This window comes from Arachis stenosperma, chromosome 5 (assembly GCF_014773155.1).
Source record: "Arachis stenosperma cultivar V10309 chromosome 5, arast.V10309.gnm1.PFL2, whole genome shotgun sequence".
Taxonomy (NCBI): Eukaryota; Viridiplantae; Streptophyta; class Magnoliopsida; order Fabales; family Fabaceae; genus Arachis; species Arachis stenosperma.
Genome location: NC_080381.1, coordinates 17,744,769 through 17,760,619, shown reverse-complemented (window position 1 = coordinate 17,760,619; position 15,851 = coordinate 17,744,769). Strand labels below are relative to the sequence as shown.

The following is a 15,851-nucleotide window of genomic DNA, read 5'->3' as shown; positions in this document are numbered from 1 at the left end:
GAGATAGAGCTAATTAAGCAAAGAGAGAAAATGCATTTTTGTGTTTGTGTATAATGTGATGCTATGATGAGGAGTTAATCTAAATTGATTTGACAATAACAACGTTATCATGGTCTTCTTTTCTTTCCTAGTGGAGAACAGATGGAAATGAAACATTTGCTCTTAATGTGGTATCTACTAATGGATTGTTAACACTTTCATTGCTTTAATTTTTAATGAATTAAAATGCCATTAGCTATCTACTACTTATCTTCTGTGCATATATCTATCAAGATGCTCCCATCATACATATCAAGGAATACCTTTGGTCCTTTGCTTTTTAGAAAATCTCAACCCCACTATTAGAGAACTAAACAAAATAAACTTAAATAATAACTATTGTAATATATGCCAGAGATTTCTACGTACGCACTTATAAATAATCAAAGGAAATTCCCAAGACTTGGGGTTTGAAAAATCGCATGCCACATTGTAGCGCACACAGTGGATGCAAATGTTACCCTAGCTAGCTATAATGTCACACCCCTTCTTTTTTCTCCTAACTTCATAAGACGAATATTATTAGTGCTTTTGTGAGTTGACTTCAATAATAATATATTCAAGTATAATTATACAAAATATTCATTTTTTTTAAATATTTATTTTTTTAGATATTGATAAAACTTTGGTGTAATACTCAGTTATTAGATTTTACGATGTTTTTTAAAATTTTGGAAGCAAAACAATATGTGACAGACGTATTTAAAATATATTATATATATATATTTGTATGTAATTATATCTTTTAAAACGATAATGTTAGGAACATAGAAAAAACAGTCAAAATATTAATAAAACAAATTTTGACTAATTTTGGCAACATCCTTTTTGTTACCAAATATTTTCGCTTTGTGAAATTAGTATCTAACAATATGCATTGAAACAATCCTTTTCTTATCGAACATTTTCGCTTTCTAAAATTAGTATCTAACAATATGCATTTAAACAAAGGCAACCATATGGCACTACAAAACAAGTTTACTTAATATTAATATACCTTTCAATCAATTTGGTACTACTAATCATATCTCTCCATTTCAACATAAAAGCAATTATGAAAAGATAATAAAATATTGCAGGTTTGAGATTGTAAGATGTTGCACCGGTTGTATGCTAAATCCTAAATGTTATTATTTACCCTTTCTTTTTTTTTTTTGAAAACTCAAGTGCAATTGACTTTATGTGAAATTGATAGTTGAGAATCGTTAGATAAAAATTTAGTCAAATTAGTCAAATCATCTAACGATCCTCAACTATTAACTTCATGTGAAGTCGATTCCACTTGAGTTTCCACATTTTTTTTTACCTTTGAATGGGGGCTCCCTCCACTGGACATGAAGTATATAGCAGGCTCATGTAGCAATGTTCTCATGATCTAACTAGCATTGTGGATTAAGCAGACAACATTTTCATTGCATAGTTGGTTTAGTTTAAGGAAATACGATCCCATACTACTTACTAGACTTTGATAGATTTCAGAGGATGATCCATTCATCAACTATATATACCACGATTCAAATCACGCTTCTTCAACATACACACGTAAAGCAAGACATAAAGAAGCATCATGGTTATTGTGTGGGCTGCTTTTTAATTCAAGATATATCTCAAATTTAACCAAGATTTAATGATGAAATCCCGGTTGTAACTGCTTGACTAAAAAACACAGCACAGCACAGCACACAACATCTTGATTGATTTAAATGAGAAATTTGAAATTTGTGAAGCAATTTTAGTGATACAAGTACAAGTAATAAGGCTAAGATAGAAGAAAGGTACATAGATAGAGGAGGAAAGTTGAATTCGCAAAAGAGAAATAAGATTTGATGTGACTTGTAGGAGATACGGGTTGGGAAAAATAGGCGATAAACACGACACGTTATTTGTAGATATCTGAATCCCTTTCTTTTCAGTCATACAAGAACTGAGGGGCATTGCTTGACACGCGACGCAATGGAAACTGGTATTATATAGTAATAGTAGTAGCACAATAATTGAAGGGGGGAATCCAAAGCAGACTATTGCTGAATGCTGCTGCTCTTAGACAGGTTCATAGAGCCCCAGCACATGCCCGTCAAGACACCGCATTGCTGCTACCTGATTCATCACATGCAAATCACATCACATCCTACAAATTAATTCAAATCTATTATTATTAACAAGAGGTTAATTTATTTTATTTAGTGGCGTAAAATTGTTACCTTTCCATGGACCTCATATTTGATAGGGCCATCAAGTTCGGCTCCCAATGCTATTAGTTTAGTCACTGTACTGTTGATGTCTGTTACAGTGAATGATAGAAGCGACGAGTATCCCTTCTGTGTCACTTGCTCGCTGTATGTGAATAAAATAAAATATAATTAAATTTGAGTAGGAAATAGGAATGGGCAAATGATCGAACAGATGGAGAGCATGAGAAGGAGATAAAAGAGATACAGTTGAGAATGCATGAGGGCGAGCTTGAGAGAACCAGATTGGAGTTCGGCCCAACGAAGGGTGCAGACGTTGGTAGTGAAATCCAACCCTTCTGAGTAGAACCGAGCTGCTTTTGGAACGTCTCTGTGTAGCTGCAGTATCCACCTGAACGACGCTGCCATCCCCGCAACCCCTCTACTTCACAATTCACATGCACAACGATACAACTGCTACCTTCTTTTTTTTTTCATTTGGATTAGACTACAGCTTTCATCTTGGGCCAGCCCAACTTTGACACACTCTATTTGCTTCGTATTGGGCCTCTACAGTCTACACCACTAGTTTGCTCCCTTCTCCCTTCTACATGTTCCGTATTTTACTTTTAAAAAATCTGCCTGTCCAAAAGAAAAAAATATGGTTCTCGTCTTGAGTTTGATGTCACCTCGTATTAATATCAACAATTTGCTACGAGATGAACTGCTTCACTTCCATATTTCTTATTAACTATAATATAGGGTGATATTATTTGCACATAAAATTTGGTGACTATTCAAACACAAATTATTATTATTAATATTATTCGATCCAATTATAAACCCCTGTAATGTTAATTAATTGACCAACATTAAAATGAGACATTTAAGGGTTACTTGAGAGTTGAGACCAAGATTCATGTAACATAACATTATACATGCTGGTTATACAAGAAGCAGGAAGACTAGACAAAATTGTAAGTTTGCCTTTTAACTTGTAAAAGGTCAATCTGATACGTTAAGACACCATTACACAACACCACAGCCATCTACAACTGGTATACAGAAATAACCCCACCCCGGACGTGAAATATGTAACATACACAGTTAAGATAAATATTATCAAGAAAGCAGAAAGAAGGAGGGGAAAAAAAGAATGAGTGGTCTCCTAAAAGGAACCCTTCAGGGCTTTCAAACGAGACCTCTGCCCCTTGGACCTTGCTTCCATGAGTTTTGCTCTCAAAGTATTCTCCTTCAATGCTTTGGGAGCCTCAGATATGCCATGATGATCTTGGGATTGGGGTGCAAGACTTGACATCCACTGCCTCACAGGGCTTGCTTGCTTCCTCCACCCAGCATTGCTGCACGACGCCTCTCCATGCATGCTCACACCACTCTCTGATGCCAGTAGTTGACCTATGATCACATTATCAGTTATGTGATTCTTATTGGAGCTGTGCAATTCACTCCGGTTCATTTTCCTCTCCGAACCTACACTTTCTAGACACTCACCGTGTCCATGTTCGTACTTCTCAGATATAGTTCCTTCAGCTGCTCGTGTATCTGTTGTGCCCTTACCCTCTTCTGCATCAATTGATTGCGACTTCTTGTTTGAATTGGATGACATAGCCCAAGCCATCTGTTCTTCAAACTTCACTTGCAAGTTAGATGGAATGCGATCTTTTAACCCTTCTTGAGTAACTGGTTTTTTCTTCCTGGCGTTGGACTTCAATGACTCATCAAGAGTATTGTCAGCAGGCTCTTCTTCACGTGCTTTATCTCCTCTATTGTTTGGCTTATTTAGCTCAAAGCAGTTTGAATCACTGCCCGCGGAATCATCCTCATCGCCCACATCTCGTGGTGCACTGACAACATCATTAAGCGGAACTGATTCCAAGGAATTCCGGCGATCCCTCAACACCATATTTTCTGTACTCCTGCTATTTTTTTTTGCTTTAAGGAAAGTCTCGATTTCAAGGCTTAGTTTATCTACAATGGACTTCTTATCCGTAAAACCATTCTGGGCTGCTTCCAGCTGCATCTGCACACGCTCATCAAGCCATGATTCAGATATGTGGAGAATCAAACGGTCATTATCCATGGTTTGTACCTGATCCTTATCAGACTTGTGTTTCAGAGCATGCACCTCTTGCTCATATTCGTTTATTCCCCTAGCAAATTCATCGCAGAGGTCCTCCAACAATTTTCTTCTTGCTCTCTCTTGTTCCAATTCTTTCAGAGCTACAGTAAAAGAAGACTTTACCTCAGAAAACTCCCGAGCTAATTTCCTGTGTATGCTCTCTGACCTTTTCCTTAGTTTCCTTTCGTCCTCAAGTTCATCCCTCACAGATTGAACGGCAGCATGGAGTCTATCTTGCTCCTTACTCTTCCTAACTAATTTTTCCTCTGCAATTTGCTTCATGAGATCATCAATCTCTTGTCGATCTGCTTGCCGGTCCCGAAGCAACTCTTTGACCCTGATTCGTGCATGATCTAGCTCCGCTTTTAATGCTTTTATCAATGAAATGTTAGAAGCATGCTGTTCTTCCAAACTCCATATCCTGTTTAACACTTTTAGCAATTCTGTGGATGTTTTGAGACTATAACGGGACTCACCAATCCTTCCCTTAAATTCCAAGGAACTGCTAGGAGTTACAGCAGGGTTATAAGGTGTCATCTGCAACACAAGAACAAATAACGGGCAAACACAATATGTAATATTGTATAATAGATTCAATAGCAGATGAGCTGCTGGAATAGAGAATGGATAAATATTTGTCCATTGTTCAGTGTTCACATTAATTAAACGATAAATTATGAGCATATCATTTGCAGTAAATACTTTAAAACACACAATCTCACATATGAAGGTAGTTCTTGACAAAAACTTCAGTTCATCCAGCACTGATCTTTCAGAGCAAGAAGTTTTAGTGCCATTTTGTTCTTACAATAAATCTCCAAACACATTGTCGCAAACTCTTTACAGAAATTTCACAATTTAATTAGCTATCTTTCATAAGTGTTATTATGGCGGCAAACAAACAGCGGTATAACTGATACAGTTAGGTTATTTTATAATCATGAATAACTCTGTTTAATGACCAAAATTTTGTATGAAAGATACCTGCTTCAGGATAATACCAATTATTTATTGTATTTTCCATGATACATATTAGACCATAAAACTCCTAATCAATCACTTACATTGCAGTCATGAAAACCCTAGATCCATGATTACATAGGATGCCAAAAGGTACATCCGGCGGAAAAACTATGTTTACCATGAAAACCAGAGGAAAAGTTGTGTGCCTTTCCATTGTTCTAGATGAAATAAATAAATAAATAAGAAACGGGTTGTGGTGGTTGGGAGTTGGTTGATGCTTACCTCCATGGAGCTACCATAACTTGCAGGAGATAGAGGTTGCAGTGCATGGTTATTCTTATTTCTCTCAATTGCTCGATGATGCTGCATTAGTGACGCCGCAACATGCCTCCTCAAACTGCTTGCACTAGCTGGCTGATGAATGAAAAGTTTCAAATTATAGATCCATATCTATCAAAATGTTTGATAGTGTCAACAGAATTACAACACGTCTCATTGCAAGGACCAAGAAAAACATCACTTATTCTAGAGGAAAGGAAAGCACAATGATAATTACACCAAACAAGAAGGGGGCAAAAAAGCTACAACACTAAAACAATTTGGAAGAGGATGACAAGGAAAGCATTTATATGGGATCACCTACTAGATAGCAGAAAAAGGAAGAATCTATGCATCTCCTTGAAGAGGATATGTCTCAGTTTAATGAGGAAATGTTGTCAGTGAGGAGTTAAAAATGAATTGCGGAAGCAACAATTCAGGAACAACCGAATAATATAGAGGACAAGTCAAGCTAGACATTGATGGCTCAAAAGGAATAAACAAATAATTTTTGTAACATGGAAGTAGAGCACACAATTCTCCATAAATGTGGAGGATAATAGGAAGAGTATTTTCCGGTACATATAAATTATAAAATAAATAATAACATGATACAAATATCGGAAATTGGCCCTATTATAAACGCAGAAGTAGAAAATCAAAGAGCATGAGTAGGAAACCCTTAAGAAAGAAATTAGAGCTGAAAAGGAAAGGAGAGAGCGTGGCGTACATGATCAGGGGAAGCGGTGGAAGCGTCAGGGAAGAAGTTGGAGATGTCGGGAGCCTTGTCCTTGTGAAGGTTGTAATGGTGGCGGCCACCAGGTGCAGCAACGGGAGCGGCGCCGTTAGCACGATGCATTGGGAAGATTGGGAAGTAGTGGTGGAATTCCCAGAGAGCGGCGGCGAGCTTCCTAGCAGAGACGGTGGCGGAGTGGGGATGATGGTGTGGATGCAGAGAGTGATGCTGATGAATGATGTTGTTGTTCCCCCAAAGTAGCTTCCAAGAGGGCACTGGAGTGCAGGGACCCTTACTTTTCCCCACCAATACTCCTCTCTTCAACTTTTCTCCTAATTTTTCCACCTTTTCTGCTTCCCCTCCTTCACTTTTCCCTTCCCTTCCCTTTTTCATCTCTCTCTCCATTCTTTTTCAACCTGCCTTCTCTATTAAAAATATTTAAATATATTTACTTCCTAATTCCTATTTCATCTTTTTATTTATTTAACCTTTGTATTTCCTGTATAAACTACACGTGGCTATACAGAGACTGTTTAGAATTGGAAGTCGATATTGTCAGTTTGATCGGAGCATAGCATGTTTGAGTTGAAGTGGAATGATTTTTGCACATGACTACATGAGATCCAGCTTCTTTATTGCAATAATCATACAACCCATGCAATTGCAATGCAACATTAGTTATTTAGTATACGTTGCCTGACTTTTCTCTACTTTTCATCCCTCCCTCCCTATTCATAAAGTATTCAACAATCAACAATTTTAGCCAACACTATTCTCCGTCTCTTTCTTTATTATCACACATACGCGGTTCAAAACTTAGTGTATTATTTGCCATTATTATTCGTTTGGCTCAAATGAATTATTGAATAAATAAAGAAATTATATTATGCTTGAATAGAAAATTAAATAAGCAAAGCTATAAATAGTAATGAATTAATAATAATTTACTACCCCATAACGAAATGCTTAACAGGGGAGCGACAGATGGGAACACCAAAGTGCGACGAACAGGGCAGCTGCCTGATATTCAACTTGGGCCCACTTGTTCTTTGTTGGGCCCCATGACACTATGTCCACATAAAGGATCTAAAATTGGGCTTTAGAATGGTATTCCAAGCCCAAAGGAAACACTGCAGGAGCAGAAAATGGAAAACGGTTAACATGGATGGAGAGATAAAGAACTGACAGTTGGTTGGTTAGGAATGGCGCAGGGCTTATCCTGGGAAAACAGCACATAGTCATGATTCCAAGTTGAGAGGAAGCAGAGTGAAGAAGCAGCATTGAAATTGCAAGTTAGAAATGCACTCGCTATCTCACTCTCACAGCTTCCTACGCCCACTTGCATCGTTTCCCTCTTCTTCCGCTCATCGCACTTCCTACCTCACTCTTCACTCATCCTCTTCATCTTTCATCAGCTCGGCTATCTATCGCACCCATGCACCTTCAACAACCCCTAACAAACTTCGGGGTAAAAGGGTAATTCCATCTGACAGTTACAACGGCTCCCATTGGGAATGTCAGTTATCCCCGCCACACCGTGCTGACGTGGCTCCTTCTGAGATTGACACCGACGATGGTTCATCCAAGGGGCATCTCAAGTTTCTACTCCTGTTTGGGTTCCTCGCACTTGGGGACTCTTACCCTGCATTTGCCGCTTCAGATTCCTTTCCTTTCTTCCATGATTTTGGTGACTTAAGCACAGGTTTTGCTTCAGTTAGGAAAATCTCCCTGTCACTTCTTCGAACATAATCATAATGCAATTTGCAGCTAGAGTTATTCCGTTGCAATTTAAGTAAAATCACTTCCAAATCAATTATTAATTACTTTGCAGCTCCAAGTGTAATATTTGATTACTTCTTGTCACAGGCATTTCTATTAATCTTTTTCTCTGAGCTGGGAGACAAGACTTTTTTCATTGCAGTAAGTACAAGCAAAACAATGTCCCGTTCCTTGCAATATGACCAAAACAAATGTTGCAACTTACAACTCCATTGATTTGTGTATTTGATGAGTTGGCAGGCACTCTTGGCAGCTAGGAATTCAGGTGTTGTTGTTTTCATTGGCACATTTGGCGCACTTGCGTATGTTTTTCTGTTTCACGGTGATTTAGATGCCCTTTCAGTTTGTTCTCTGTTTTTATGGACTTCCTCATGATTACTCACCTTTAATGATAAACTTATACAATTATTATTCTTGCTGATTTTTTTTGAACAATTTCAAATAGCTATCCATGGAAGTCAACTATGCACTAATTTTCAAACTCTGTAATACCATTTTTGTTCATTTTTGCAGTGCAATGACTCTCATATCAGTTGTCCTTGGCCGAACTTTTCACTATGTTGATGAAATCTTGCCCTTCAGGTTTTTTTCTATATTTCTTGGAGTTATTTATGAACTATGAATGATACATCTTGGTCATACTAGAAGAGTGAATAGGAATGAATTTTCCTAGACTTCATCTTATGATTTATGTTGAGCAGGTTTGGTGAGACTGATTTACCTGTTGATGACATTGCTGCTGTTTGCTTGTTGGTAAATATCACACATCCTTGTTTATTTGAATTTATTTGTGTTCGCAATGCAACGCGCTTTATTCCAATAATTTTCTGTTCTTAGACAAAACACCGTTAATTTGACACTGAATTTAATTGACTTCAGCTGTACTTTGGAGTCTCTACTCTCGTGGATGCATCATCAAGCGATGGCCAGAAATCAGATGATGAGCAGAAGGAGGTAAAATTTGGCATGTATTTATCAGCTTTCAAAGCATAATGTGTTCAATGCATTAATATTGATTTTAGCCGCGCTTTTGATTTGTCACTTTGGTTGATTCATAGAGTTCTCTAAAATTCCTAAAATTTAATGTTTCCTATCTTAACCAGGCCGAGTTAGCAGTTTCAGAGTTTTCTGGAAATGGTGCTGGGATATTAGCAGCTGCTGGCACAGTTGTCAGTACTTTCCTCTTAGTTTTTGTTGCTGAATGGGGTGATAAATCATTTTTCTCCACAATTGGTGAGTATTAAATCGGCATCATTCGAATACAAAATGTAATATTCATGTCAAACATTTTCACGGAAAGCCAAGGAATCAAATATACATGCGTGGAAAGAGTTTAGAGTGACAATTAATTTTCATCAGTACAATTTTTATTTATTGTTCGTTCATCTCAAATTGCAATACATGTTCTCTTGGTTCTTGTCCTGATATACTGAACTCACCCTCAAGATCCCCCCCTACTATTCAGCCCTTGCAGCAGCTTCTTCACCTCTTGGAGTCATAGGAGGAGCGCTAGCTGGTCACGGCGCTGCAACTTTGGTAACACTATTTATCTAAGTTAATACACAAATGATTGTTGAAACGCCTCTTGAAATTACCTGTCAGATTTTCTTAATTAGTGCTTTTCAATGCACGCTCTAGATGGCTTTCAACAATATTCTAAACAAGCACTGTTGTATTCTATAGCTTAAAACAGATTAGAGTCTAATAAGCATATATTTAATACACCCAAAAAGGTCATAAAATAAAAACAGGCTAAATGCCTAAATGCATGTAATTTACATTCCTTGAGCAAAGTGTCGTTTACTTTCTTATCACATATCTGTATGCATTGGCGGGCTTTCTATTCTCAAAAGTATATTTTGTTATATGCAGCTTGCTGTACTTGGGGGCTCTCTACTCGGGACATTTTTGTCAGAGAAGGTAATTTCTCTTGTAGCCTACCTTCCTGGTATGCTTTCATGGTTCTCTCTGTGCAAAAGTGGGCCCAATTTCATGGATTGGTCATCCTTTACGCATCCAATCATACCGATTCTTTAACCAGTGGGACAACCATTTGCTGTAAAATAATTTAATCTATGATCTACAAAATGCTTTAATTAATGCCAGAATCACAGCATAAAATCTAATAATCTATATCAACTTTATGAAAAGTGTAAATGTTATACAGATTCCTTTAAAGGGACCTTTATTAAGTCCAACATAGTCTAAAATTGAAAGTATGATAGTCCTTATAAATGTAAGGCAACCTTTATCTTTTAAACTAACTTTTAAGATAAGGTTCACACCACAAATTTCACGATCCTTATCTCTTAGTTAGTTTTTTTGGGAATGAACATACTCTTTCAATCAGATAATAGACAACCAAATGACGCCTCCCTTCTACTTGGTGCGGCTAATAGCTAGTACATTATTGTAACCATAAGATTACGAATATGCTGATGCTTTTCTAACCACACTTTATTCTTATGTTAATAGTGCTACATAGTTGAAGCCTGAACCTGCATTTGTGTGTTTGTTTTTGTAATATTACTTAACACCTATACATACTAAGACATTCTTTTTTCACTTTCCTCTTGAAGGTTATTTCCTACATTGGAGGTGTTCTCTTTCTCGTCTTTGCTGCAGTGACCCTATTTGAAATTGTGCAATAGAGGATAAAAGCGCAATGTAAGCTCATTACAAAGCCATCAAGAACGCACTTGTCTCCAGTGTTTTATACTTATTGTCGGAACTTCTTTTAGAACTCATCTTAATTGCGGCTAAAAATCTTAGTATCCGATCCATCAATAAGTGTGTTACGTATCATTATCTTTTGTAGAAATTGTTCATCTTCCTTTATGTGTAGTCCTCTTAAATTTAAGATCTCTTATGTTTAGTTTTCAAGTGAAATGTTAATTACTTATTACAAAACACATTCTTTAATTGTTGTGGATATTGTATATTGAGATTTTTATAGATTAGTTCCATCAAGCACTGTACTGGTGACTGGTAACCATTGATATATTTTTCTATAGCTTAAGAACTTGTCTGTCTTGTTGAACTCCATAAGTATGTGGTACTATCACAGATGAATGAACCTTTTCCTTCTACTGTCCATCATGCTTGAACTTGGCCATCTTCGAAAGCCTATCAACTTCCTCTACCAAGTAGTCAACCCTCGCCACAAACTCGATGATTGAGGAAGTGAAGTTGACCAGCGACAATGCTTCCGTACTCTCCAAGGCCCTCATCCTAGGTAACAAGTCTGTCGTTATCTCACTATCTTCTTCAGAAGTAGTTTTGAGAAGTAGATAAGAATGGAGTTGCATAGAATGTTGAAGCCTCTTGGTAGCACTGTGAACACTCTTGACATGGGAGTTTTTCAGGCTCCATTTCATGCTGCTGATGTCCCTTCCTAGAATCCTTATAAGGTCTGCCACTTCGTTTGATACCTCTTTGATTTCTGACTCAAATAGAATTCGCAGATTGTACGGTGCCTGGAAAGTGAAAACCAACCATTAGAATGGAAGAACCTCATAATATAAGGTCATATGAAAATGATAAACATTTTTTTAACATAACTCAAAAGTTTGAATGTATATCCGTTGCATACAAAAATAATAGTTTCTTTCTATAGTCGCAAAAAGATTTAAAGATTCTCATACATGATTGTATTTAATTTGATGCATACAAATACTATGTAGTAAAGAGAGAATATTATTACAACCTGAATTTCTGAGTGTAGAATAGTATCAAGTGCCATAACTTCATAGGCACAGTGGCGTAACACTGCTGCAACTTTAAGATATTGTGTCCATGGGTATAAAAATTGCAAGAATCTACCGTGTGGTGGCTCCCACTTTGCCCAATTAGCCTTGCAATCAGAAAATAGAAGATTGTCATGCATATTAGATATTGAAAACTATATATAAAATAAAATGAAATACTATATATTTCAGGGAGCGAGCGCTCATAGTACCAGCATTTCAAACTTTGGCCCAGAATTAACCAAGTTGCTTTGACATCTCTCATAAGCTAGTTCACCCAAAATCTCATCCATGCCATTGGAAGTGATGAATTCAGACTTGTGTTGTGATCTTTCTTCTAAATATTTCTTTACACATTCTGATAATATCATAAAAGACAAAAAGAAAATCATGTTGGGATATATATACATGTTGCAAATCAAGTAGTATTATGAAGAAGCTTACCCTGGAGTGAATCTGCGAGTGAATCAAAGCATTTTACAAGATCGTTATGAAGCTGATCACCAGCCCACATAGGATAAACAAAGACATTGACACACACTGAAATGATTCCTCCAATGGCGATTGAATACCAGCGATCCACCATACTCTTAATTGGGTTCCCCATTCTGTATCCAGAGATTATGATCAAGCAGTAGCTTATCTGTATCACCCTGAATCCGTACTCGTATTGCACAAGCCATGGCCAAATTCTCAGCATTGACGCTATGCTCGCTGTAAATATATATATATACATCTCCATATCATATCGTACATAAATTTTGGAAAAAATGCATAATGCTGCATGGCATGTATAATATAATTAATAAATGCATACCAACGAAGAAGATGCTAAGGCCAATAATAATAGGTTGAGCGACACTGCCACACCAGAGCGCTATATGAACAACAGCTATGGCCAAGATTCCCGCCAGCAAGCTTCCTAGTGCTCGATTAAAACCTCGGTTAAACGTTGCTCCTTCAAATATTGAATTCATGAAGTTGATTAATGATACCGATGGTGTAAGGTGCAAATATACATATATAGTTACTTACCCTTGTAATGATACCGTGTCGTATACTAGTCTTATTGTATAATAACAGACATGTTTGATAACAAAAAAATATTAGTAAAAAACTATCAAAATTTATTATTTTTTATTTTATTTAATGTATTTTATAATAAATAAAAGTTAAATATGATAAATTTTGATTTTTTTTTTTGTCTTCTTAACATATATTAAAGACAATGTTAGAAAGATAAAAAAAAATAGTCCAAATAAGACATATTTTGATTTTTTTTTTTTTTGTTATCAAATATTTTGATATATAAATTAAAGTAGCTACTTATATAAAAATATTTTTAAGATAATTTAGTCAAATTATTTAATCATTTTTTACTATCATTTTTTATAATAAGAAGATATTTTTAGCATAAATGAAAGTATTTTGTTACTTACCAACAGTGTATTCGAAGACGATGATAGCAGTGATAATGGCCCAGATGATATTGGTGCCAAAGACATGGTAGGGGGCTTTAAACAGTGCTAATAGGGACACTACAACTACAGATAGTCCTGCTTTGAGGCCAAATATTACTTCATCTTCCTTCCAAATACACCAAACTTTACTCATGCTACATTTGATACTACTCTCAGAATCAGGTTTATTAGTAGGAATGCTAATTTCTATGCTATCCTTTTTCCCATTCATTCTCTACAATGAGGAATATATATATAATAAGACTACACAAACTTATTTCGAGGAACCAACACAAGCTATATATAACTTTCCTTCTTAACTCTTCTTGAGAGTGCGTGTTTTCGGGTATTTATATACATCACATAGAAAGAGAGAGATTCAAAGAGGAAGCATAAGGTATAGTATAATGGAACAAGAATTGATACCACATAATCAGTTTGAGAATGGAAATTGTTCACTACAGATCAGGAAAAAGTTTGAATTAACGAATTAAGTGAGTAATCATAACAATAGGTTTCATATCACATCTTGATTCAAAATCTTAACTAATAAATTTATAAATTCTCTGCATTATATATTCTTTACTTAAGAATAGAAACTATTATTCATAATTTTCAGCCACCCAAGCTAGTTCACACATGCATGTTCCTAAAAATAACACAGAATAATGACAAAGACTTCCATCTCCCAAATTATTCTTTTGAGTCCTAAGGAAATGGAGATACCCAAGTTGTTAACATAATTAATTACTGATGCTGGTAGAACTTTTTTTCTGCTCATCACAACATATTGACAATAACCAATGTAAGCCGTTTCTTATCTTTTATATGTATAACTGTATAAGATATGATGTCGCAGATGCCTTTTTTTAAATGTTCATTAAGTTATGTGAGATATTGTTCCATTATTCTCCAATCTCCAACCTCAAAACTTAGTTCCGTGCCCTTACTTTAAACACGCATGAACATATTCTCACTCCAGATTACTTTAGCACTGAAATTAAGAAATTTAAAGATAACTAGAATGAGATCCGTGGCAGAATGGTAAATTAATGATAGTATATAATAAAATATTAAAAATTGTTATATTTTGTAAAACTAAATTAAATATGTGTCAACTAAAGTTAAATTTAAAAGGTATTTTATTTAAAATAATTTATAATATAAAAGATTTAGATGTTGGAATTCTATAAAATGACATTTTTATTTGGTAGTTTGATTTTTGTATTTATTTTAGTTGATGAACTTAGTCTTCTTATGTGGCGTTCGTCCTCCTTTTTCTTTATTGGTTGTTCTTAGAGTTGTTATTTTCTTCTTTTTATTGTACATTCTTGTGAAGACATGTTCTTTATGAATTGTTGAATTGTATGCACTTTTCTATTGGATAGTTATTCAATTTCTAATCATTTTATTCTTAAGATTTGTGTTGACATTGTCTTGGACTGGTATCTCCGTTACTTTATGTTGATAAGCCCTGTTTAGGATTTTTTATATTTGTTAAATTGAATATTTAAATAAATGAAATAATTTTTGAGAGACTTATCAGTTATGAAATACCCATTAGTCAGTTGTGCGAATTTTTTCATTTGTAGATTGATATAGATTTTTGTATTTGAAGTTGTGCTAACCGAATAATCACATAAAATATTATAATATAATAGGTTATATAAAATAAGATTGTATTGTATTTGTCTCGTTTAATGTATTATATAAAATATAATTCTTTGAACTAAGAAAAACAATAGATTTAAAATTTTTTGAAAAAGATGTACCTTTGTATTCACTAACTAACTTTGATGTAAGTGTAATAATTTTTTGGCTCTTTATTTGTGTTATAATTTCTTTATTTATCTTGAGAGATTTTTGCACAATGTGACTTTCAACACGATGTTCTTAAAATTATTAGTATTTTGTTAATAACTATATATGTAAATGAAAAATGAATTGATGCTCCATTGAGTAAGTTTGAGATATTGTGTAGTTCAAAAATAAATTTTTTATGCTAAATTTGATGTTATTTGAAGGAATAGTGATAAGAGACTTATACAAGTAGTTTCAATAGTATGGAATAAAATTTATTATGATTAATAATATTATTATGACATTTGTAATATGGATGTTTATTGTATTTAATAAATTATTCATAGAAATTAATAAATTAATTATTGGAGCTATACATTTATTATATTATTTATAACGGTAAGATATACTAAATACTCGATATGAATTCAATGTTTTTGTAGGTTATATATATATATATATATATATATATATTTGCTAATTTAGAAATAATAGTTGATTTGACAAAAATTGAGTGGATAATTCTAAAATTTTGTCAAGTAAGCGATGTTGCTGACATGGCATTAATAGGAGGAGAAAGATATCTTAAAAGTAATGTGGCTAAACTTATGTATCTACTTTTATATATTAAGAATAGATTTCGGATGATAAACGTACTTGATAAACATTAATATAAGAATATATACTCAAATAGATGTTTAA

At 34.8% G+C, this 15,851-nt stretch overlaps 4 protein-coding genes across 5 annotated transcripts; 1 reads left to right on the top strand and 3 right to left on the bottom strand.

Moving 5' to 3' along the window:
* Positions 1 to 1,737: 1,737 nt before the first annotated feature.
* LOC130982922 (uncharacterized) lies at positions 1,738 to 2,679 on the bottom strand. Of its 2 annotated transcripts, none has more exons than XM_057907065.1 (3): positions 2,476 to 2,679; positions 2,241 to 2,373; positions 1,738 to 2,167 (listed from the first exon to the last, which is right to left on the bottom strand). In XM_057907065.1, exons 1-3 carry the CDS (start codon positions 2,634 to 2,636, stop codon positions 2,156 to 2,158), a joined length of 306 nt encoding a protein of 101 aa, XP_057763048.1. In that variant the 5' UTR covers positions 2,637 to 2,679; the 3' UTR covers positions 1,738 to 2,155. The 2 variants fall into 2 exon arrangements, with proteins under 2 accessions (XP_057763048.1, XP_057763047.1); XM_057907064.1 differs by having other exon boundaries at positions 1,744 to 2,136.
* Positions 2,680 to 3,059: 380 nt separating this feature from the next.
* On the bottom strand, positions 3,060 to 7,098 carry LOC130979210 (uncharacterized protein At5g41620-like). Its single transcript, XM_057902587.1, has 3 exons — positions 6,359 to 7,098; positions 5,593 to 5,724; positions 3,060 to 4,884 (listed from the first exon to the last, which is right to left on the bottom strand). Exons 1-3 carry the CDS (start codon positions 6,767 to 6,769, stop codon positions 3,376 to 3,378), a joined length of 2,052 nt encoding a protein of 683 aa, XP_057758570.1. The 5' UTR covers positions 6,770 to 7,098; the 3' UTR covers positions 3,060 to 3,375.
* A 380-nt stretch (positions 7,099 to 7,478) lies between these two features.
* Positions 7,479 to 11,098, top strand: LOC130979760 (protein PAM71, chloroplastic). Its single transcript, XM_057903298.1, has 10 exons — positions 7,479 to 8,077; positions 8,231 to 8,284; positions 8,384 to 8,445; positions 8,657 to 8,725; positions 8,845 to 8,896; positions 9,023 to 9,097; positions 9,247 to 9,376; positions 9,609 to 9,679; positions 10,016 to 10,063; positions 10,723 to 11,098. The coding sequence occupies exons 1-10, from the start codon at positions 7,664 to 7,666 to the stop codon at positions 10,792 to 10,794; spliced, it is 1,047 nt and encodes a 348-aa protein (XP_057759281.1). The 5' UTR covers positions 7,479 to 7,663; the 3' UTR covers positions 10,795 to 11,098.
* An 11-nt stretch (positions 11,099 to 11,109) lies between these two features.
* LOC130980502 (aluminum-activated malate transporter 9-like) lies at positions 11,110 to 13,581 on the bottom strand. The gene is made up of 6 exons (XM_057904173.1): positions 13,329 to 13,581; positions 12,707 to 12,847; positions 12,334 to 12,603; positions 12,102 to 12,247; positions 11,850 to 11,996; positions 11,110 to 11,619 (listed from the first exon to the last, which is right to left on the bottom strand). The coding sequence occupies exons 1-6, from the start codon at positions 13,579 to 13,581 to the stop codon at positions 11,230 to 11,232; spliced, it is 1,347 nt and encodes a 448-aa protein (XP_057760156.1). The 3' UTR covers positions 11,110 to 11,229.
* Between the last annotated feature and the right edge of the window lie 2,270 nt (positions 13,582 to 15,851).

Bases quoted from the DNA above. Each gene is read 5' to 3' on its own strand.
- LOC130979210 (XM_057902587.1), bottom strand. From the start codon at position 6,769: ATGGAGAGAGAGATGAAAAAGGGAAGGGAAGGGAAAAGTGAAGGAGGG. The intron at 5,725-6,358 runs GTACGCCACGCT...TTCATTCATCAG, and splicing joins CCACCGCTTCCCCTGATCAT to CCAGCTAGTGCAAGCAGTTT. The intron at 4,885-5,592 runs GTAAGCATCAAC...CTTGTGTTGCAG, and splicing joins GTTATGGTAGCTCCATGGAG to ATGACACCTTATAACCCTGC.
- LOC130979760 (XM_057903298.1), top strand. From the start codon at position 7,664: ATGCACTCGCTATCTCACTCTCACAGCTTCCTACGCCCACTTGCATCG. The intron at 8,078-8,230 runs GTTAGGAAAATC...TTCTTGTCACAG, and splicing joins TAAGCACAGGTTTTGCTTCA to GCATTTCTATTAATCTTTTT. The intron at 10,064-10,722 runs GTAATTTCTCTT...TTCCTCTTGAAG, and splicing joins GGACATTTTTGTCAGAGAAG to GTTATTTCCTACATTGGAGG.
- LOC130980502 (XM_057904173.1), bottom strand. From the start codon at position 13,581: ATGAATGGGAAAAAGGATAGCATAGAAATTAGCATTCCTACTAATAAA. The intron at 11,997-12,101 runs GTACTATGAGCG...TCTGATTGCAAG, and splicing joins GGCCAAAGTTTGAAATGCTG to GCTAATTGGGCAAAGTGGGA. The intron at 11,620-11,849 runs GTTGTAATAATA...TTCACTTTCCAG, and splicing joins TTCTACACTCAGAAATTCAG to GCACCGTACAATCTGCGAAT.
- LOC130982922 (XM_057907064.1), bottom strand. From the start codon at position 2,636: ATGGCAGCGTCGTTCAGGTGGATACTGCAGCTACACAGAGACGTTCCA. The intron at 2,374-2,475 runs GTATCTCTTTTA...ATTCACATACAG, and splicing joins GCCCTCATGCATTCTCAACT to CGAGCAAGTGACACAGAAGG. The intron at 2,137-2,240 runs GTAACAATTTTA...GTGATGAATCAG, and splicing joins AATATGAGGTCCATGGAAAG to GTAGCAGCAATGCGGTGTCT.